The sequence below is a fragment of the Molossus molossus genome, unplaced genomic scaffold, assembly GCF_014108415.1.
Source record: "Molossus molossus isolate mMolMol1 unplaced genomic scaffold, mMolMol1.p scaffold_m16_p_4, whole genome shotgun sequence".
In the NCBI taxonomy this organism is placed as follows: Eukaryota; Metazoa; Chordata; class Mammalia; order Chiroptera; family Molossidae; genus Molossus; species Molossus molossus.
The window spans coordinates 71348610-71372976 of NW_023425377.1; the positions used below are offsets into that span (position 1 = coordinate 71348610).

General features: G+C 40.3%; 1 protein-coding gene across 4 annotated transcripts in view; it reads right to left on the minus strand.

Moving 5' to 3' along the window:
* Positions 1 to 24367, minus strand: part of ADGRE3 (adhesion G protein-coupled receptor E3) — a 125118-nt gene that overhangs the window by 52409 nt on the left and 48342 nt on the right. For 2 of the 4 annotated variants that reach the window (XM_036239887.1, XM_036239885.1), the window contains exons 4-6: positions 23593 to 23748; positions 18690 to 18727; positions 810 to 993 (exon numbers count right to left, since the gene is read on the minus strand). In XM_036239887.1, the coding sequence (XP_036095780.1) occupies positions 810 to 993; positions 18690 to 18727; positions 23593 to 23748 (378 nt within the window). The remainder of the gene's footprint in view (positions 1 to 809; positions 994 to 18689; positions 18728 to 23592; positions 23749 to 24367) is intronic. The other 2 variants (XM_036239886.1, XM_036239888.1) reach the window with 2 other exon arrangements.

Below are 24367 nucleotides of genomic sequence, written 5' to 3' on the forward strand. Positions count from 1 at the left end.
ACATGGACAACAATCGGGGGAAGGGGCGGGGAGGGAAGTGGGAGGGGGGAACCACTGGGGGAAAAAAGGAGAATCATTTGTAACAAAAATTATTCAATAAAAAAAAAAAAATAAATAAATAAAAAAAAAAAAAAAAAAAAAAAAAAAATACTTTAAAGCCCAAATCCCAGGCCCAGGATCGAAAACTATTGACAATCTTTTTTTTTTTTTTTTTTTAAACAGCTCTATGGAGGTGTAAATGATTGCACATTAAAGTGTACATTTATTTATTTATTTATTCTTACTTGAGGACATTTTTTGCATTTATCTTCAGATACAGCAGGAGGGAGAGAGGGAGGAAGAGAGAGAGAAACATCGACGTGAGAGAGATATATCTATTGGTTGCCACCCACAGGACCCCAACCAGGGCGTGGACAAACTGCAGCGAAGGTACGTGCCCTTAACAGGAACTGAACCTGGGTCTCTCTGGTCCACGGGCTGACACTCTAATTGCTGAGCCAAAACAGCCAGGGGCTAAAGTGTACAATTTGATGAGTTTTGTTGGTGTATACACCTATAAAACCACCACCATAATCAAGGTAGTGAACATTTCCATGACCTCTAGGTTTCCCTAAATTTTCTCATGCTTTTCATTCCTCCACCCTCCCCTCCCTGTCTCTATAGATTAGTTTGCATTTTCTAGTATTTTATATACATGAACTCATGTAGTATATTTATTTATTTTTCTAATGGCTTAATCTAGACCCCAGCTGGCAACCAGCAGGTCCCTATCCCCACCCCACGTGTATCAGGCCTTATTGTCTCCTTACCCATAGCACTGTTTTGAATTCTCTGCATTTCTTGACCTGGGGCTTTCAAGGCAGTTTCTAGAACATTCGATTCCACACTCTGGAGAATAGATGTGACCTTGGATGCTACTTTTCTCTTCTCTTCCATTCCCCACAGAGTCTTGTTGGTGAGAAGTGACTCAACATCCTCAACAATCTGTTGTAGCTTTAAAGATATAAATAAAGATAATGATTAATAATAATAATAACAATAATCTTCTCTGATAGGCCCCCACCATTCACTGGCTTTGCAACCTTGGGAAGGTTACTCAATCACTCTGTGCCTCAGTTTCCCCACCTTAGGATGGAGACAATAATAAAACCCTATAGAGTTTTTGGCAAGATTAAATGAGTTAAGAGATGATATGTGTCTGTGCCTGGTCAATACAGGACAAGGGTTAATTATTATAAACCTCTTTTACTAACATGGATGTGGTAAGTTTGCTAGAAATAGACTAGTGGTTTTCAACCTGGGCAACCCCCTGGACATTTGGTAAAGTCTGAATACATTTATGATATTCACCACGGAGGGGTGCTCCTGGTATCTGATGGGTGGAGGCCAGAGATGTTGCTCCACATCCTCTAATGCACGGGACAACCCCCACAGCAAAGAATGATCCAGTCTCGAATACTATAATATTATAATATTAAACAAAGAGAAACTCGGAGGTAGACATAGCTCAGATAGCACGCTAATTGGTTTTATTATTATTATTTTTTAAAAAAAACATGTTTTTATTGATTTTTTAGAGAGAGAGAGAAACATTGATTGGCTGCCTCCTGCACACCCCCTACTGGGGCTCAGGCCCAAAACCCAGGCATGTGCCTTAACTGGGAATCAAACTGTGACCTCTCAGTCTATGGAACAATGCTTAATCCACTGAGCCACACTGGCTGGGCTTTAATTTTATTTATTTATTTTATTTTGTTATTATTTTTATTTATCTATTAAACATTTCTATTAATTTTTAATGAATGAATGAATGTTACAGATGTTTCTCCTTTTTTCCCCATTGACACCCTCCTTCCCCTCCCTCTCCACCCTGTCCCCAGCTTTGTTGTCCATGTTCATTGGTTATGCATACATGCATATAAGTTCTGTGGTTTATCTCCCCCCAACCTCTCTTCTGGGGATTGTCAGTCTGTACCCCACTTCCATGTCTCTGGGACTACCCTGTTCTTCAGACTGTTATGTTCACTATATTCCACAAATAATTGAGATCATATGATACTTGTCTTTTCTGCTTGGCTTGTTTTGCTTAGGATAATAATTTCCAGGTCCTTTCATGTCTTCTCAAAAAATAAGAGCTCTTTCTTTCTTACAGCTGCATAGTATTCCATTGTGTACATGTACCACAGCTTTTTTTTTTTTTTCTTTTCCCCACATCTTTATTGATGGATGTAAAATGTATTACAGATGTTCCACATTTTTCCCCCATTGACCCCCTCCTCCCCACTCCCGCCCCCCTCCCACCTTTTCCCAAACTATTGTCCGTGTCCATTAGTTATGCATATAAGTTCTTTGGTTTATTTCCTCCCACCCCCCCAACCCCTTTCCCTTTGAGGTTTGTCAGTCTAGCAATGAATTTGTGCTTCTTAATCCCTTCACCTTTTTCATCCATTCCCCCAACCCCTTTCCCAACTGGCAACCAACAAAACGTTCTCTGTATCTATGAGAATGTTCCTGTTCTTCCTGTTCATTTTGTTTGTAAATTCCATTGTTGATAGATATGTATTCATTGCCATTTTGTTTGTTCATACATTTTATCTTTTTCTTTAAAAAGACCCTTCATCATTTCATATAATAACGGTTTGGTAGTGATGAACTCCTTTAACGTTTTCTTGTCTGGGAAAGTTTTTATATGGCCATCGATTCTAAATGACAGCTTTGCAGGATAGAGTAATTTTGGTTGTAGGTTCTTGGTTTTCATCACTCTGAATATTTCTTGCCACTCCCTTCTGGCCTGCAAAGTTTTCTTTGAGAAATCAGCTGACAGCCTAATGGGAACTCCCTTGTAGGTAACTAGCTGCCTTTCTCTTGCTGCTTTTAGGATTCTCTCTTTGTCTTGAACCTTTTGCATTTTGATGATGATGTGTCTTGGTGTGGGCCTCTTGGGGTTCATCTTGTTTGGGACTCTCTGTGCTTCCTGGACTTGTATGTCTGTTTCCTTCACCAAGTTAGGAAAGTTTTCTGCCATTATTGTTTCAAACAGGTTTTCGATTTCTTGTTCTCTCTCTTCTCCTTCCGGCACCCCCAAGATGTGAATGTTGGCACGCTTGAAGTTGTCCCAGAGGCTCCTTACACTATCCTCATTTTTTTGGATTCTTTTTTCTTTTTGCTGTTCTGGTTGGGCGTTTTTTGCTTCCTTATATTCCAAATCGATGGTTTGCTCCTTGGATTTACGTACTCCATTATTGAAGCTATGTAAATTATTCTTTATTTCAGTTAAAGCCTCCTTTGTTTCTAACTGTGCAGCGATCGTTTCTGACTGGTACTTTTTTATGCTCTTGAGGCCCTCACTGAGTTCATTGAGCATCCTTATAAGCAGTATTTTGAACTCAGCATCTGTTAGGTTGCTTATCTCCATTTCGCTTAGTTCTTTTCTTGGGGTTTTGTTCTGTTCTTTCATTTGGGACCTGTTTCTTTGTATCCTCATTTTGGCTGCCTCCCTGTGTTTGTTTCTGTGTATTACTTAATGAGAGGTATGGGGCTCGCTGAGACCCGATGCTGCTCGTTTGAAAGAATTTAGGAAAAACCTGAAGCAGTATCCAAGACAGGCCAATCCTATGGTTAAGCAAGTAGCAACAGCTTGGGGGGGCGGGGTGGGGCGGGGCCTCAGGGAGTCAGCAGGGCGGGGCTACCAGTGTGAGCCAGGTTGCTGGAGTCCCAGATATGGCGACTGTCTGCCGCCCCAGGGAAGGGCTCACCAAAGGAACAAAGGCCTCTTACAGCACGTTTGTCCCCGAGGAAGCCCCCTCTCCAGCGCTCGCTCCAGTGCCAAACAGCTCAGTTCTTCCCTGTGTGTCTCTGGCGCCCCTCGAGCTGCCTCCCCTCCGAGCTTTAGAGGGAGAGAGTCCGATAAGTCCGTGAGCGGGCCCTTTAAGGAGCTGCCTGTGGCTTCAGCCAGGTCAGCTTCCCTGAGCCTCAGTTTCTGCTGGTTTTTCCAGCCAGAAGTTATGGGGACTTCTCTTCCTGGCACTGGAAACCTGAGCGGGGCACCTGGTGTGGGTCGGGGACCCCTCAGTCCTCAGGAAGGACCTTCCCAGCCGCGGGAGCCTCCTGATTTTTATCCGCCACACTTGGGTGTGGGACGTTGCGCCGCCGGGCCGCTGCCGCCACCCCTCGCGCCGCCGCCCCTCCTACCGGTCTGGATGTAGCTGCTTTTTTTTTTTAAATTCCGTAGTTGTAGGACTTCCATTCAGCTTGATTTCAGGCGGTTTTGGATGATGGTTGTTCTGTAGTTTTGTTGTAACTTGGATGTGGTTGTGGGAGAACGCGATACTGCGTTTCCCTACGCCGCCATCTTGACCGGAAGTCTCTGTACCACAGCTTTTTTATCCATTTGTCTACTGATAAATATTTGGGTAGTTTCCAGATCTTAGCTATGTAAATAGTGCTGCTATGAAAATGGAGGTACATATATTCTTTCTGATTAGTGTTTCAGGCTTCTTAGGTTATATTTCTAGAAGTGGGATCACTGGGTCAAATGGCACTTCAATTTTTAATTTTTTGAGGTAACACCATAGTGTATTCCACAGTGGCTGTACCAGCTTGCATTCCCACCAGCAGTGTACTAGGGTCCCCTTTTCTCCACAACCTCGCCAACACTTGTTGTTTGATAATTTGTTGATGGCAGCCATTCTGACAGGTGTGAGGTGATACCTCATAATTGTTTTATTTTGCATCTCTCTGATGAATAGTGATGTTGAGCATTTCTTCATATGTCTCTTAGCCATTTGTATGTCCTGTTTGAAGAGGTGTCTATTTAGGTCCTCTGCCCATTTTTAATTGGGTTCTTTGTCTTCCTTTTGTTGAATTGTATGAGCACTCTATATATTTTGGGGATTAACCCCTTATCTGATGCATCATTGGCCATATGGTGGGATTCCTTTCCATTTCGATGGTTGTTTCTTTTGCTGTGAAGAAACTTTTAAGTTTGATATAGTCCCATGTGTTCATTTTTTCTTTTGTTTCTGTTGCCTTTGGTGACGTATCAGTGAAAATTTTGCTGCGTATGATGTCTGAGATTTTGTTGCCTACATTTTCTTCTCGGATTTTTATGGGTTTATGAGTCACATTTAAGTCTTTTATCCATTTTGAGTTTATTCTTGTGTAGGGTGTAAGTTGATGGTCTAGTTTCATGTTTTTGCATGTAGCTGTCCAATTTTCCCAACACCATTTATTAAAGAGGCTGTCTTTACTCCACTGTGTGCTCTTGCCACCTTTGTCAAATATTAATTGAGCATATTGCCTTGGGTCCATTTCTGGGTTCTCTGTTCTGTTCCACTTGTCTATATGCCTGTTCTTGTGCCAGTACCAGGCTGTTTTGATTACAGTGGCTTTGTAGTATAACCTGAAATCTGGTAATGTGATCCCTCCAACTTTGTTCTTCCTTTTCAAGATTGCTGTGGCTATTTGGGGTCTTTTTTTGGTTCCATATGAACTTTTGAAGTATTTATTCTAGTTCTGTGAAGTATGTCATTGGTATTTTGGTTTTAGAGAGAGAGGACAAGAGAGGTAGAGAGAGATGGAAACACTGATGAGAGAGAACATTGTTTGGTCACCTCCTGCATTACCCCCACCGGGGGTTTGGCCCACATCTTGGGCATGTGCTCTGACCAGGAATTGAACCGGTGACCTCTTGGTACATGGGTCGATGCTCAACCACTAAACCATACCAGCCGGGTTAATTTTAATTTTTTAAAATTAAGTTTATTTGGGTGATATTAATTAATGAAACTGTTTCAAGTGTACAATTCTATGATACATCATCTGTATATTGCATTGTGTGCTTATTACCCAAAGTCAAATCTCCTTCCATCACCATATACTCAACCCCCTCTACCCTTGGCTACCCTCTCACCTCCTTATTGGCCTTTTAAAATAAAGATATTTGTCTGTAAAGGATAGCAAATAGATGGCTGGAGAAGAATGGGGCTAAGGAGAAGGTTTAAAGCCAATCAGAGAAAGAAAAATACCACATGATCTCACTTATTTGTGGAATATAATGAACAGAAAAAGATGATGAACAAAATAGACCCAGAGACATAGAAAGGAATATGGTTCAGACTGACAAACTTCAGAGGAGGGGGGTGGGTGGGAGGGGAAGGATGAGATAAATCAAAGAACATGTATGCATAACCAATGGACATAGACAACAATGCTGGGGGGGGGTAAGCTAGGGAGGAGGGTGTCTGGGGAAAAGAAGAGAAACATCTGTAACAAAAATAAAATAATTTATAAAGACTACAAAAGTAAAAAATAAGAAAAAGGAAACATAGTTGACTTAAAAGACTATTTAAAAAAATTTTTTTATCCTCACCCAAGAACATTCTTCCACTTTTGTTCAGATAGAGTGGAAGGGAGGGAGGGAAGGAGGGAGGGAGGGAGAGAGAGAGAGAGAGAGAGAGAGAGAGAGAGAGAGAGAGAGATCAACATGAGAGGGACACATTGAGTGGCTGCCTTCCTCATGACCCCAGCCAGGGCCAGGGATGAATCGCAACCGAGGACGTGCCCTTGACCAGAATCGAACCTGCCACTCATTGGTTTGCGGGCTGATGTTCTAACTGCTGAGCCAACTGGCTAGGGCTAAAAGACTATTTTTACATTGATTTTCACATTCTTGTACTCAAAGGGTGGTCCTTGGACCATCAATGTTAGTATTACCTGGGAGCCTGATAGGAATGCAGACTCTTGGTGTACTAAATCCCACCTGCACTTTAACAAGCTTCCCAGGGGATTCTTGCATCCATTAAAGTAATAGACATTAAGTCCCATCAGGATAGGAACTTTGTCTTGTTCATAGCTGTTTCCCAGCACCTAGAACATTCGTTGGCAAATAGTAGGTACTCAGTAAGTATTCATGTACTGGATGAATGAATGCTCTGAAGAGGAAAATGCTATCATGCCAAAGAGCTATAAGCAGAGTGATACTTAAGGGCTGGAATGTTCAGAACTGAGGTTCACATAAACTTTCATAATATTCTGCTCTTTCAGTCTGAGTCTTCATGGAAATTCTGAGCTGCTCCTCCTCCATGGCTGATATAGATCTCTCTCTTTTCGAAATGACCACTGAAGTCTTGGTTAAAACACACTTGTCCAGAGCAGGCACCAAAGTATTGGCCCTTCAGAACTGACATTGTAGTAGCTGACCCAGCACGATAACTTTGTACCTGTCGTTTTCTGGTAGGGCATTTTTAAATTGAGGTGAAATTCACACAACAAAAAATCTACCCTTTTAAATTGTACAATATTGTGGCATTTAGTACATTCATGATGCTGTGCACCACCTCCTCTATATAGTTCTAAAACATTTTAATCACCCCCAAATAAAATTCATTAAGCAGTCACTCCTTATTTCCTCCTCCCCCAGCTCTTGACAACCACTAATCTGCTTTCTATTTCTATGAATTTGCCTATTCTGGATATTTTACATAAATGGAATCAGCCTCAGCTGGTGTGGGTCAGTTGGTTGGGCATTGTCCCATGCACTAAAGGGTTGCGTGGTCCAGGCACATGCCTGGATTGTGGGCTCCATCCCCAGTGGTGGTGGTGGTGGGGTTGCAGGAGGCAGCCAATGTTTCTCTCTCTCTCCTCCCTTCCTCTCTCTCTAAAAAAAATCAATAAAATATTAAAAAATAAATGGAATCATATATTATATGACTGTGTGTGTGTGTGTGTGTGTGTGTGTGTGTGTGTGTTTCACTCAGCATGTTTTCAAGGTTCATCCGCATTGTAATATGTATTAGAACTTCATTTCTTTTTGTGGCTGAGTAGCACTCCACTGTATGTATAGACGACATTTTGTTTATCCATTCATCTGTTGATGGACAATTGGGTTCCTACCACCTTTTGGCCATTGTGAATAGTGGTGCTGTGGACATTGATGTGCAAATACCTATTTGAGTCCCTGCTTTCAATTCTCTTGGGTATATTCATCGAAGTGGAGTTGCTGGGGCATATGGTAATTCTATGTTTAACTTTTCAAGGACCCTGGCAATAAAATGTTATAATGAAAAGTTCCTTTTAATTACATGATTATTTATCACTTCAATGAACATTTGTTGAACTCTCTATGAGGGCTGGGTCTTATTCCTCAAGAAGCTCACCGACGATGGGGTAATAGCACATCACGCAGATGTTGTCAGTCTGTTGGTGATAACATGGATAACATGCATGGAACATGTACTCTGGGGTAAATACTCCACATATATAACTTCATCTAAACTCCCCATCTATCCAAGAAGGTGAGTGCCATTATTATCTTCATTTTACAGAGTGTGATGGTTGGTTTTATGTGTCTATTTGACTGGGCCATGAGTCAAGGATCATTCTAGGTGTTTCTGGATGTAATTAACATTTGAATGGGTAGACCAAATAAAGTGGATTGTCCTCCCTCATGGGGGTTGGCCTCATCCAGAAAAAAAATTTAAGTAAAAGGGAATTTCTTCCTGCCTGACTACCCAACAGCCTTGAACTAGGACATTGTTTATTTATTTTTGTTAATTCTCACTTGAGGATACTTTTTTCATTGATTTCTAGAGAGTGGAAAGGAGGTTGGGAGGGAGGGAGAGAGAGAAACATTGATGTGAGAAAGACACATTGATTGTTGTCTCCCACATGACCCTGACTGGGGCCAGGGCTGAACTTGCAACCCAGGTATGTGCCCTTGACTGGGAATTGAACCGTCAACTCTTCTGTCCTCAGGCCAATACTCCACTGCTGAGCCAAACCAGCCAGGGCAGGATATTGGCTTTTTATCTTTAGACTCCAACTGAAACATCAGCTCTTCCTATGTGTCAAGGCTTCAGGCCTTCTTCTCTCCTGGTCCTCAGGTCCCTGGAACTCTACCATCAGCCCTCCTGGGTCTCCAGTTTGCCAACTGCAGATCTTGAGATCTGTTAGACTCCATAATCAGATGAGCCAACTCCTTGTAATAAATCTCTTTATTTATATCTCCTATTGCTTCCGTTTCCCTGGAGAACTCTAACACAGAAAAGTTGTGTCTTTTGCCATGTCACTTGCCACTGTGGTGCTAGAATTTGAATCCCTGTCTATACTTCTAAACTTCACAGCCTCCCACCATAAGAACATGGAGAAGCGGATATTAACTCAGATGGAAGTTGTTTAGGGAGGCCATCCAGAAGGATGTGACACCTGAATGAAGTCTCGAGCAAAGAAGAGTTATGAACTGGGAAAAGGAATTTCAGGTAGAGAGGACAGGATGTATCAGGAGGCCTGGAGATTGGGAGGGCAATCCCTCTGCAGTAGGGCAGGTTGAAGGTAGGGAGAGGGCAGAGGAAGGAACAAGCCCATTTTGTTCAGCTAGATCAGAGACATGGATCATTACTTTTGTTAAAATTCAGTGTTGGTTTACAGAAACTAAATGATTACTACCTAACAGGTACTTTCTTGGTCGGTCTTTCTCTTTCTCTTTTTCCTTTAACTGTCCTACAATATCCATTTCCCCTTCTGAATGAATTCCTCAACTTTCATCTGGACTGTGCTGCCCAGCTACAGACCATATTGTTCCAACCTCCCTTGCAGTTAGGTTTAAACATATACACAATTTCTGGGTTGTCACTTTAAAATATCTCTATAAGCCCTGGCCAGCGTGGCTCAGTTGGTTGGGGCGTCAACCTGTATATGTGGTGGGTTTGATGCCCAGTCAGTGTACATGCCCAGGTTGTGGGTTTAATCCCCAGTCAGGGCGCATATGGGAGGAGACTGATCGATGTTCCTTACATCTCTCTCTCTTTTTGATTTATTTTTTAAAATTTATTTATTTTTTAATTTTATTTTTGTTATAGATGTTTCTTCTTTTTAACCCCATTGACACCCTCCTCTCCATCCCCCCCCACCTCATCCCCAGTGTTGTTGTCCATGTCCATTGGTTATGCATACATGCATATAAGTTCTGTGGTTTATCTCTTCCCACCCTCCACCACCCCCTCTTCTGAGGGTTGTCAGTCTGTACCCTACTTCCATGTTTCTGGGTCTACCCTATTCCTCAGACTGTTATAGTCATTATATTCCACATATAAGTGAGATCATGTGGCATTTGTCTTTTTCTGCTTGGCTCATTTCACTTAGAATAATACTTCCCAGGTCCCTCCATGTCATCTCAAAGGATAAGAGATCGTTCTTTCTTACAGCTGCATAGTACTTCATTGTGTATATGTACCACTGCTTTTTTATCCATTCGTCTACTGATGGACACTTGGGCTGTTTCCAGATCTTAGCTATTGTAAATAGTGCTGCTATGAACATTGGGGTACATCTATTCTTTCTGATTGGTGTTTCAGGCTTCTTAGGGTATATTCCTAGAAGTGGGATCACTGGGTCAAATGGCAGTTCCATTTTTAATTTTTTGAGGTAACACCATATTGTTTTCCATAGTGGCTGCACCAGTCTGCATTCCCACCAGCAGTGCGCTAGAGTCCCCTTTTCTACACACCCTTGCCAACACTTGTTTGATGATTTGTTGATGGTGGCCATTCTGACAGGTGTGAGGTGATACCTCATTGTTGTTTTAATTTGTATTTCTCTGATGATTAGTGATGTTGAGCATTTCTTCATATGTCTCTTAGCATTTGTATGTCCTGTTTGGAGAGGTGTCTATTCAGCTCCTCTGCCCATTTTTTAATTGGGTTCTTTGTCTTCCTTTTGTTGAGTTGTATGAGTACTCTATATATTTTGGAGATTAACCCCTTGTCTGGTGTATCATTGGCAATGATGTTCTCCCATACAGTGGGTTGCCTTTCCATTTTGATGTTTGTTTCTTTTGTTGTGCAGAAGCCTTTTAGTTTGATGTAGTCCCATGTGTTAATTTTTTCCTTTGTTTCTGTTGCCTTAGGTGATGTATCAGTGAAAATTCTGCTCCGTATGATGTCTGAAATTTTGTTGCCTACATTTTCTTCTAAAATTTTTATGGATTCACAGGTCACATTTAAGTCTTTTATCCATTTTGAGTTTATTTTTGTGTATGGTGTAAGTTGATGGTCTAGTTTCATTTTTTTTTGCATGTAGCTGTCCAATTTTTCCAACACCATTTATTAAAGAGGCTGTCTTTACTTCACTGTATGCTCTTGCCACCTTTGTCAAATATTAATGAGCGTATTGCCTTGGGTCCATTCCTGGGTTCTCTATTCTGTTCCACTAATCTACATGCCTGTTCTTGTGCCAGTACCAGGCTGTTTTGATTACAGTCGCTTTGTAATATAACCTAAAATCTGGTATTGTGATCCTACCTACTTTGTCCTTCTTTTTCAAAATTGCTCTGGCTATTGAGGTTCTTTTTTGGTTCCATGAACTTTTGAAGTATTTGTTCTAGATCTGTGAAATATGTCGTTGGTATTTTGATGGGAATTGCATTGAATCTATAGATTGCTTTGGGTAATATGGACATTTTAATGATGTTAATTCTTCCAATCCATGAACAGGGTATGTGCTTCCACTTTTTTATATCTTTCTCTATTTCCTTTTTCAATGTCATGTAGTTTTCTGCAAATAAGTCCTTTACTTCTTTGGTTAAATTTATACCTAGGTATCTTAATTTTTTTTGCAGTGATGGTAAATGGGATTATTTTTTCAGTTTCTCTTTCTGTGAGTTCATCATTGGTGTATAAGAATGCCGTTGATTTCTTGATGTTAATTTTGTATCCTGCTACTTTGCCAAATTCATTTAAGTCTAGTCAATTTTTGATGGAGTCTTTAGGGTTTTCTATGTATAATATCATGCCATCTTCAAATAATGACAGTTTCTCTTCCTCCTTTCCAATTTGGATCCCTTTTATTTTTTCTTCATGTCTGATTGCTGTGGCTAAGACTTCCAATGCAATGTTAAATAAGAGTGGTGAAAGTGGACATCCCTGTCTTGTTCCTGTTCTTAAGGGAAATGTTTTTAGTTTCTGCCCATTGAGTATGATGTTGGCTGTAGGTCTTTCATATATGGCCTTTATTATGTCTAGATATGATCCCTGTATTCCCACATTGCTGAGCGTTTTTATCAGAAATGGATGCTGGATTTTGTCGAATGCATTTTTAGTGTCTATTGATATGATCATGTGGTTTTTATTCTTCATTTTGTTTATGTAGTGTATCACATTTATTGATTTGTGAATATTGTACCAACCTTGCATCCCTGGGATGAATCCCACTTGTATGGTGCATAATTTTTTTTGATGTATTGCTGGATCCGATTTGCTAGTATTTTGTTCAGGATTTTGGCATATATGTTCATCAGGAATATTGGCCTGCAGTTTTCTTTCTTTGTAGTGTCTTTTTCTGGTTTTGGAATTAGAATTACGCTGGCCTCATAAAATGAGTTTGGACGTCTTTCTTCTTCCTGAATTTTTTGAAATAGTTTGAGGAGAATGAGTGTTAGTTCTTCTTTGAATGTTCTGTAAAACTCCTCCGTGAAGCCATCTGGGCCTGGGCTTTTGTTTGCTGGGAGAGTCTTGATTACCTCTTCAATTTCCTCAGTTGTTATTGGTCTGTTCAAGTTTTCTATCACTTTCCAGTCCAGTTTTGGGAGACTGTGTGTTTCTAGAAATTTGTACATTTCGCTTAGGTTGTTGAATTTGTTGCCATATAATTGTTCATAGTAGCTGTTAATGATCTTTTGTATTTCTGTGGTGTCAGTTGTTACTTCTCCTCTTTCATTTCTGATTTTGTGTATTTAGGTTCTCTCTGTTTCTTGGTGAGTCTAGCAAAGGATCCATCAATCTTGTTTATCTTTTCGAAAAACCAGCTTTTTGTTTCATTGATCCTTTGAATTGTTTTCTTTTTGGTCTCTATGTCATTTATTTCTGCTCTGATCTTTACCATTTCCTTCCTTCTACTTGCTCTGGGATTTTCTTTTTGTTTGCTTTCTAATTCCTTAAGTTGTGAGGTTAGACAGTCAATTAGAACTTTTTCTTGTTTCTTGAGGTAGGCCTGTAGTGCTATGAACTTCCCTCTCAGAACTGCTTTTGCTGCATCCCATAGATTTTGTGTTGTTTTGTGTTCATTTTCATTGTTTTCCAGGAAGTTTTTAATTTCTTCCTTGAACTCCTTGGTAACCCATTCATTGTTCAATAACATGCTATTTAGCCTCCATATGTTCAAATGCCTTCGCATGATCTTGCTGCAATTGATTTCTAGTTTCATGCCATTGTGATCTGAGAAGATGCTTGATATGATTTCAATCTTCTTGAACTTGTAGAGATTTAGTTTGTGTCCTATCATGTGGTCTATCGTTGAGAATGTCCCATGTGAACTTGAGAAGAATGTGAATTCTGTAGTTTTGGCGTATAATTCTCTGTAGATGTCTATTAAATCCATTTGGTCTAGTGCTTCATATAGAGTCTCTGTTTCCTTGCTAATGTTTTGTCTAGAGGATCTATCTAGTGGTGTCAATGGGGTGTTGAAGTCCCCTGCTATGATTGTATTGCTGCTGATTTCTCCTTTGAAGTCCCCCAGAAGATTTTTATTATATTTTGGTGCTCCTATATTGGGTGCATATATGTTTATCAAGGTTATATCTTCCTGTTGGATAGATCCTTTCAAAATTATGTAGTGGCCTTCTTTGTCTCTAGTTATGGTCTTCATTTTGAAATCTATTTTGTCAGATATGAGCATTGCTACCTCAGCTTTCTTTTGCTTTCCATTTGCTTGGAAACATTTTTTTCCATCCCTTCACTTTCCACCTGTGTGAGTTTTTTGTTGTGAGGTGGGTCTCTTGCAAGCAACATATTGATGAGTCATGCTTTCTTATCCAATCAGTTACTCTGTGTCTTTTTATTGGATTATCCAGTCCATTTACATTTAAGGTGATTATTAATATGTACTTATTTATTGCCATTTTTGTTTAGTTTGGTTATATATTTTTTCCTATTTCTTCTACTCATTACAGCACTCCTTTTAACATTTCTTGTAGTGCTGGTTTGGTGCTAATGTATTCCCTTAGCTTTTTTTTTTTTTTGTCTGGGAAGCTCTTTATTTTGAATGACAGCCTTGCTGGATAGAGTAGTCTTGGATTCAGATTTTTGTTTTTCATGACCTTGATGACTTCATGCCATTCCCTTCTGGCCTGTAGTGTTTCTTGTGAGAAGTCAGCTGAGAGCCTTATGGGGTTTCCTTTGTAGGTAACCTGTTGCTTCTCTCTTGCTGCTTTTAGGATTCTCTCTTTGTCTTGAATTTTTGGCACTTTGATGACTATGTTTGGGCCTGTTTGGGTTCTTCTTACTTGGGGCTCTCTGTGCTTCTTGACTTGAATGACTTCTTCCTTTACCAAATTAGGGAAGTTTTCTGTCACTATTTCTTTGAATATATTCTCTAACCCTTGCTCATCTTCTTCTTCTTTGAGGTCTCCTATGATGCAAATATTATTACGTTTGCAGTTGTCCCACAGTTCTCTTAAGCTGTCTTCCTGTTTTTAAATTGTTTTTTCCTTTTGGTTTTCTGATTGGTTTATTTCTCCTACCCTCTCTTCTAATTCGCTGATCTGGTCCTCTGCTTCCTCTACTCTGCTCTTTAGACCTTCCAATGTGTTCTTTATTTCTGATATGTCTTCCTGGTGGTTTTTAATTTCCAATTGGTTTATTTTCAGCATCTCTATGTCCTTACTTATGCTGTTGAGCTTCCTCAAAATCATGGCTCTGAATTCTAGCTCTGTTAACATGCCTAACTGCTCCACATTGATCTCATCTTCGGTGGAGGTCTCTTGTTGTTTCATTTGGCTTCTGTTTCTGTGTTTCACCATTTTGGTTATCACAGTTGGCTTTGGAGGCTGCCAAGTTTTCCCTGTGGGTATTGGTGTTGTGCTTTTTATGGCTCCCTCTCCTGGGTTTGGATAAGCCAGGGAGTACCCATGTTAAACACCACTGTCAAGTCTTACTTTCTTGTTTAGGGTTGCTGGCCCAGGAAGGGTACTGTTATCCTCTAGCTTTTTGCCTGGAGGCTAGCAGTCCAGGTTACCTGAAGAGTTTTAGGTTGTCACTTAATTGAAAATCTCCCTCAGGTGCTCAGGATAAGGGGATTTCCCGAGGGTGGAGCAGATGCTGGTTGTTAATGCCTCAATTTGCATATGTATGGCCCACAAGATGGGGTTGAATCTCCGAGGGAGGGGCTGCTGCCTCTCCCCAGAGCCCTGGGAAGGAGCAATATGGCCATCGTCCTGCATGACAGCAAGTCGGCAAAAGCTCTGAGCACCCTCCAAATCCCGAGTGTTTCCACACAGTTCCAGTCCAGTTTGCCTTTCCTCTGTCCAGCCCAAGCTGAGTGGCTGTGGCTATTTTAGCTTCTGTCCCAGCTCTGCGCTGTGGAGCTGCTTGGGAATGTAACCCGGGGGCGTTCACACCTAAGGCTGCTCTGAGCTGCTGACCGTGGGCTCCCAGCCCCCATCTCATGCCTTTGCAAGCCTACCAGGATCGAGTCAGTGTCCCTGGTTATATGGTCTTCATAAGATGCTTTTCTGTTGGTTTTTCCCATCAATTTGTCTGTGTTTTAGTTGTAATTCCAGTTGGGTCCTGGGAGATGGTCTGTGTATCTTCCATTCACTCTGCCGCCATTTTGGAAATTCCCTCTCTCTCTTAAAAAAAAAAAGACTTGTCTTTAAAAAAAGGAAACTCTCACCCTGGCAGGTTTGGCTCAGTGGTTAGAGGGTCGGCCTGCAGACTGCAGAGTCCCAGGTTCAGTTCCCGCTAAGGGCATATACCTCGGTTGCAGTTTGTTCCCAGCCCTGGTTGGTGTTGCGTGGGTGGGAATCACTCAATTTGTCTCTCTTGTGTTGATGTTTCTCTCTCTTCCTCCCTCACACTGTATCTGAAGATGAATGCAAAAATGTTTTCAGGTGACAGAGACATGGAGGTGGTGTACAGACTGACAATCCCCAGAAGAGAGGGTGTTGGGGGGAGAGATAAACCACAGAACTTATACGTATGTGTGCATGAACAATGGACATGAACAACAAAGCTGGGGACAGGGCAGGGAGAAAGTGGGAGGGGGGAATCAGTGGCAAAAAAGGGGAAACATCTGTAACAAAAATAAATAAATAAAAAAAAATGTCCTCGGGTGAGGATAAAAAAAAAAAAAAGGAACTCTCATGCATTGTTGGTAGGATGGCAAATTGGTGAAGCCACTATGAAAATCAGTATGGAGGTTTCTCAAAAAATTTAAAAAAGAACTACCACATGACCCAGAAATTTTACTTCTGGGTATTATCTGTAGAAATCCAAAACACTAATTTGAAAAGACACATACCAATGTTCATTGCAGCACTATTTTCAGTAGCCAAGATGTGGAAGCAACCTAAGTGCCCATCAATAGATGATTAGATAAAAAAAGATGTGGTACATATATACAATGGAATATTACTCAGCCATATAAAGAATGGAATATTCTCATTTGTGACAACATGGATGAACCTAGAGGGTATTATGCTAAGTGAGAAAAGCTAGAGAGAGAAAGACAAATACCATATGATTTTACTTTTATGTGGAATCTAAAAACAAATTAGCCCTGGCCAGGTAGCTCACTTGGTTAAAGCATCACCTCAATACACCAAGGTTGTGAGTTTGATCCCTGGTCAGGGCACATACAAGAATCAACGAGTGAATGCATAAATATGTGGAATAACAAATCTCTCTATCTCTGTCTCTCTCCCTTCCTTACTCTATCTAAAATCAATTAAAAAAAACAAATAAAAAGAAACAAACTCATAGATACATTTTGATGGTTGACAGATGCAAAGGAGGATAAAGGATGGGTGAAAAATGGGAAGGGATTAAAATGTGCTAATGGAAGTTCAACTTCCATTTGACTTAGTGATCCCACTTCTAGGAATATACCCTAAGAAACCTGAAACACCAATTAGAAAGAATATATGAACCCCCATGTTCATAGCAGCACTATTTACAATAGCTAAGATCTGGAAACAGCCCAAATGTCCATCAGATCAAAAAGCTGTGGTACATATACACAATGGAGTACTATGCAGCTGTAAGAAAGAAAGATCTCTTATTTTTTTGAGACGACAAGGAGGGACCTGGAAAGTATTATCCTAAGCAAAACAAGCCAAACAGAGAAAAAAAAGTATCATATGATTTCACTTATTTGTATAATATAATGAACAAAACAGTCTGAGGAATGGGGTAGTCCCAGAGACATGGAAGTGGGGTACAGACTGACAATCCCCAGAAGAGGGGGTGGTGGGGGAGAGATAAACCACAGAACTTATATGCATGTATGCATGAACAATGGACATGGACAACAAAGCTGGGGACAGGGCAGGGAGGGAGGGGGTGGGGGAATTAATAGGGGAAAAAGGAGAAACTCTGTAACAAAAATAAATAAATAAAAATTAAAAAATGTGCAAATTGCCAGTGATAAAAACAGTCACAGGGTTGTAAAGTACAGCATAGAAAACATAGTCAATAATATTGGAATGACTATGTATGGTGTCAGATGGGTACTAGAATTATTGGGGTGATTACTTCATAAGTTATATAAATATTGTATCACTTTGTTGTACACCTGAAAGTAATATAATTGAAAAATAAAAAAAAGGCATGTCTCTAAGATACAATCACACCCTTATTAGGATATCATAGAGTGATCACATAGATGCATCTCCCTCTCTCCACTCTCCTCTCTTCAGGCAGCACTCCAACTTGTCCTGGACTCCCCCTCCCATCTCCCTACTGGCAGGAATGCAACATTGCAGCAAGCCAGCTTTGACCATGCAATTGAGGACAAGATGCCAGAGGATGGTGGAGCAATAGTTATGGAAAGAACGTGGGCACTCTAATGGCCCCACAGAGTGGAATCCTTTCACCATCCTAGCCTGCTTACCCTTGGACTGTTAACTTAGAAAATAATAAAGGTCTATCTTTTAAAAGCCATTGACTATTTAGACCTCTTTGTTGCAGCAGCTCAGCATATCCCAATACAGTCTTGCTTAGTCTGTCTTTTTTGGTCTGGGATAGATTCTGTCTTTAGGGGGCAGTACATGTGCGCGTGTGCACACACACACAATCTATCTGTCTATCTGTATAGTGAAATATATAGTGACATATGTATAGTGATAAACATAGTGGTATACAGTTGACCCTTGAACAACATGGTTTGAACTGCATGGGTTTCCTTATGTGTGAATTTTTTTCAATAAATACCATAAGTGTATTTTCTTTTCCTTATGATTTTCTTGATAACATTTTTTTCTAGCTTATTTTATTGTAAGAATTCAGTATATGATACATATAACTTACAAAATATGTGTTAATCTGCTATGTTATCAGTAAGGCTTCCAGTCAACAGTAGGCTATTAGTAGCTAAGTTTTTGGGGAGTCAAAGTTTTATGTGTATTTTTGACTGCATGGGGGGTGGTCAGTGAACCTATGCTCTTCAAGGGTCAACTATAACATATGTGTATATCATAGTTATATATAACACAAATGATCTAACATTATAATATTATATTGTAATTAACATACAATTAACATATATTATATAGTAATATATATATGTATATGACATATCAATATATGCTATATAATATATAGTACACATATAATATATATAGTATCCACTGCCATTTGCTAATTTTGGGCTTTATAAATATTTGTTACCTGGCTAGGTTCTAGGACTCAGCTTCTACTCACCTCTTTATTGCCTTTGGTTGTGTTTGAGGAGGTGATCTCTGCAAAAGAATCATGGGAAGTTACTGTTGGAACTGAGTGAAAGGGTGGAGAGGTGGGGAGGTAAGGTGGGTAACTTGAATCTAGAATGTCTGAAGTCAAACTAATTATGTTCATGACAAACTTCTTTGCTGTTTTAGGGGTCAGAGTCCAAGTTCCTTGTTATGGTATAGAACAGTGTTTTTCCACTGGGGGTGATTTTGCCCCCAGGGGACACTGGCAATGGCTGAAGACATTTTGGTGGTTACAATTTGGTGAGGGGATGCTACTGGCATCTGGTGGGTGGAGGCCTGAGATGCTGTTCAACACCTTATAGTACACAGGGCAGCTCCAGACCACAAGGAATTATTGGACCTCAAATGCCAATATTGCTGTGATAGAGATACCATGTCATAGAGGAAGCAGAAAAATGTTTCCTTTTTGGCATAATTCTTCTTCTTTGTTTTGAGACTTCTTTGTTCTGAGACTCTTGGCTTTGTGGAAGATCATGGAGTTTTGGATACTTTTGTTGAAAGAAACTGCAGAACTGATTTAGTGTGAATACTATTGGTACAGAGTTGGCCTGAAAATTGAGATGTGAGGTTTCCTGATCTCTAGCTGCAGGTTTATGCTGCTCATGACCTTCAGCTACTCAAGGATATGATATGAGGTGAGTGGGCAGGATGTAATGATATTTGTTCACTTTTCTCCAAACTCTCTGCTGTGGGGTCTCCAACCTCATGACCTTAATGCTGGATGAAGAGGAGCACAAGGGAACAATCTTTTGGGAGCTTTACTTTAAATGTCCTATTAATCTAAGGAGAAAGGCTCCATTCCAGAGACATGAACTTTTTTCTCCTCTTAAGATTATATTATATATGAGACTTTATAAGAGAAGTTTTCTCTTTCCCACCATCAATTCCAGGAACTAATGTTGGGATAGATGCGTCATGAGAGGAATCTGAAAGTTGGGGGTCATGTCACACTCTGAAGAGTTCTCACCCAGCAGCCATGCCCCTTTTCTTCCCTGCTATCAGAACACTGACCCTAATCCCAGGGTCAAGCCCTGAGATCTTTTTTTTTCTTCTTTTTTTATTCCTTACCTGAGGACATTTTTGCATTTGTCTTCAGATAGAGCAGGAGGGAGAGAGGGAGGAAGAGAGAGAGAGAGAGAGAGAGAGAGAGAGAGAGAGAGAGAGAGAGAGAGAAACATTGATGCGAGAGAGACACATTGAGTGGTTGCCACCCACACGACCCCAACCGGGTCGGGGACAAACTGCAACCGAGGTACATGCCCTTAGTGGGAACTAAACCCAGGACTCTATGGTCTGCAGGCCGACTCTCTAACCGCTGAGACAAACTGGCCAAAGCAAGCCCTGAGATCTTATTCTGTTATTCTAGGAACTTGTTTATAGGTAGGAATTTGACCCAGGTTTAGCCAAACAGACATAAGGGGAAGTTTGTTGTTGGGTTTCTAGGACAATTTTTCTTCATGGCAAAAAGAGAGAGTGGCTCAAGAGTACCAATCACCTACTCTTTGTTTTCCAACAGAAGCATGGATGTTTGAGGATGTGATGTTTGGAGCTGTGGCAGGCTTTTTGGGACAATGAAAGAAAGCCAACAAAGCTCAAATCAAATCTCTGCTATAATTGAGATGCTACATTAACAAGCTGAAAAGCTATTTATGGGTTTTTGTTATATTGAGATTTATTGATAATCTCTATTGATAAATCATTTTTAGTCAAGTATAATATTACTTAAAGCCAAAAGCATCCTAACAGATACAAAGTTAGTGGTGGTGAGAAGGATGAGAACACTTTGACATATACTTCAGCCAGCTTCTGTCATCACGTTACCAATGATCTTTTCTCCACCTTCCAACTGGAGCAATCAACTATAAACCTTGGCTCAGATATGGACTCTGACCCAAAAAATCTCAATCGTAAAAAGAAAAATTGAGAGTCTACATAGGGAGGCTAAAATTGGAATAGAATAAATTTAAGATCATGGAGGTACAAACAAACTCATCGGTAAGTTTCATTCTTTTTGAAGAAAGCTTGGAAAGAAGAGAATGATTCCTCTACTGTCTCACAGTATAAGAACAATTGGCCATATTAAAACAACACATTTGAAATGCACTATCTCTATAGTACATCTCACCAGGCTCCCAGCTTAACTAACATTTGTAAGGAAAAGACTTAATATTCTTAAAAATATTTTTTTTCTTTATTGATTTCAGAGAGAGAGGAATAGAGAGGGAGAGAGAGATAGAAATATTGATGAGAGAGAACATTGATCAACTGCTTCCTGCATGCCCTCCCCTGGGGTTTTGTCCCACAATCTGGGCATGTGCCCTGATCAGGAATTGAACTGGTGACCCCTTGATGCATGGGTCGATGCTCAACTGCTGAGCCACATTGGCCAGGTAAGACTTCATATTCTTAGAAAGCAGTGATTGCCAGTCAACTGCAATACATTTTTCTTCAGATCCTATTATTCCTATGCTCTTTTCTGTTTCATAAAGAGTTATATTTGCTAGGATATCCTGTCCTGTGGCTTCATAATGGGTTCAGCCAATGGGAAATACCAGTAGAATATTGGAGAGGAGAGAAAGGGAGAAGCTAGGGTATTTCTTTCCTTTTCTCTCTGATTCTAGTGGTAGCTCCGCACTGACTGCATCATCTCTCCCGAGTTTCCACCTCTTATTAGAATTCAGTGGTTCTCAACCTGTGGGTTGTGACCCCTTTGGGGAGTCAAACAACCCTTTCACAGGGGTCGCCTAAGACCATTGGAAAACACATATTCCGATGGTCTTAGGAACCGAGACACCGCTCCTCTATCCGTCTCCAGGTGGGTCCGCCTACAGGCAGATATGCCCATATACAACATGAGGAACTGTATTAAAGGGTGGTGGCATTAGGAAGGTTGAGAACCACTGCATTAGATGGACTCAACTCTTGGGCCCTGGTAATACCACTTCCTCCCATGTTTCTCTAGTCTAGGAAGGCTGCATATTTCTCTTGTTGCTAATTTTTGGGTTGCCTCCTTAACCTCCTTATGACTTCTTGGCTCTTCCTTCAACAGTACCAATTCTCTCTATAAAGTTCTTTATGTTTGAGAGACCTAGTGCTGTGTATGTTTTCCAGGATGTATCTTAACTGAGAAAGAGAGATAACATTATTGTTATTATTATTATTATTTTGTACCAGAACAAGAGTGCTTTGTCCCTTTTATGGTTTCCCTGGGATCTATGTTGTGGTGTAGCAAGTGGCTGAGGGACTCTCAATACAGGCAGACCCAAATTAAAAACCTGCTTCTTAGCTGGCTAACCATGGATCCTCAGTTTCTTTATCTGTAATAACAGTCCCTACTTTAAAAGATTATTTTATTATTATTATTTTTTATTTATTAATTTGTTTTTGTTACAGATGTTTCTCATTTTTCCCCCATTGACACCCACCTTTCTCCCCCCTCACCCCATCCCCAGCTTTGTTGTCTATGTTCACTGGTCATGCATACATGCATGTAAGTTCTGTGGTTTATCTCTTCCCCCCCAACTCCCCTTCCTCTGAGGCTTGTCAGTCTGTACCCCACCTCTATGTCTCTGGGTTAATTTTGTTTATAAGTTTGTTTAGTTCATTATATTCTACAAATAAGTGAGATCATGTGATATTTGTCTTTCTCTGCTTGGCTTGTTTTGCTTAGTATAATACTTTCCAGGTACTTCCATGCCATCTCAAAGCATAAGAGATCTTTCTTTCATAAGATTATTTTAAATGAAATAATGCATATAAAGTACTGAGTATAGTATCTGGTACATAGTATAAGTAAAATAAATATTTAGCTACGAGTATTATTGTTTCTCTACTAATCAGCTTCTTAGAATTCAGCTCTAAAGATTCTCTCTCTTAACATTTCAACTGTCACAAAATCTCATAGTCTTATAAGTCCCTTATTTCTTGGGAAAATAGATAGATTTCCCCCATCTATATAGTTTCGATGAGGGTAGTCATGCTTTTTTAACATGGTACCTTCTCCTGGACACAGATCTGAGGGTGGGAATATTACTTAAACTGGGCCAGTTTGGGTATTTCCAAAGACTTAGCAAGTAAACCCAAGAGAAAGTTAGTTGATCTCTCTTTAAGTGGTTGGAGCAATAATGATGGTAAGATTTGAAGCTATTGACCATATTTCCTGTCCTGTGGATGAGGTAACAGAGAGAGCAAGTTTACAAGGAAAGAGGATGGAATCTGTCCCAAAGAGTATCAAAACTGTGGCAACCTGATAATGTTGAGTCCCCAGTTTCTTTAAAAACATTTTTTTCTTTATTTATTTTAGAGAGAGAGAGGAAAGGGGAGAGAGAGAGAGAGAGATAGAAACAATGATGAGAGAGAACATATATTGGCTGCCTACCGTATGCCCCCCACTGGGAATCTGGCCACAACCCAGGCATGTGTCCTGACTGGGACTCAAACTGGGAATCAAGACCTCTTGGTCCATGGGTTGATGTTCAACCACTGAGCCATACCGGCCGGATGAGTCCCCAATTTCATTTCACTCCAGAAGCCCTTGAGTTTCAAGATATATTGATGCATCCTTATCATAAACTCATCTTTTTGGCTTATGTTAACCTGAGTGAGTTTCTCTTCTTTGTGATTCAAGGGATCTTATCTTATTCATTATTTTTACATTTCCATCTCCAAAGTTCACTTCCTTCTGAACCCTATTATTTCCTAACTTTCTTCTTTACCCTTTTCCCTCCTTTTCCCATCATCCATTACTTCTAGAAAATAGAAACCTGTCCCCACCACACACACACAAAATCTTTTCTGGTGTCAGACTCAGTAAAAAATATAGAAGGGTAACAAGAAGACAATAATTTTCTTACTCTGACAAGTGTTCTCATTAGAATTCATAAAGCGTGTTTTTCCAGAGAGGAGTTTATATCCAGGGTCACAGTGACAGAAGAAACTTGCTTCAGCATTCTGGCATTCAGCATTTGGTCCACAATATATACTAATGGGTGGTTTACACTCATCAATATCTGGAGCACAAAGGAGAAATTTGGTCATTTGCCTGACAAAGATTTATTGAGCATCTAATATGTGCCAGAGGCTATGCCCTATTCACCAGTGTCTGTTATGGTTTTACAAGACAATCAATTAAGGTTATGATTGTCTTTGCTCTTGCCTTTCCTCATGGACTTTGGCTGGGTTCTCCAAGGAGCAGACATTGAGCCCTGGCCAGAGTGGCTCATTCATTGAATGTCACCCTGTGCACTGAAAGGTCGATGGTTGGATTCCTGGTCAGGGCACATACCCAGGATTCAGGTTCGATCCATGTCGGGGTGCATATGGGAAGCAATTAATCAATGTTTCTCTCTCACATTGATGTTTCTCTCCCCCTCTCTAAAAAATCAATAAAACATATTAAAAAATAGAAGAAGCCGACATTGAGACAAGGACCCAAGTGCAAGTACTTTATTTGGGAGGCGATCCCAGAAAACACTGGAGAGAAAGTGGTGAAATGAAACAAGGATGGCAAAAAATAAATAGGATATTATCAAGCAAGTTTCCATTGTGGGTACCAGGGTCTCAATTCCTCTAGGAAACTCTGGGAGGCAGTGTAGAGCACATACTGCAGAGTGACTCCATGCAAAGGGT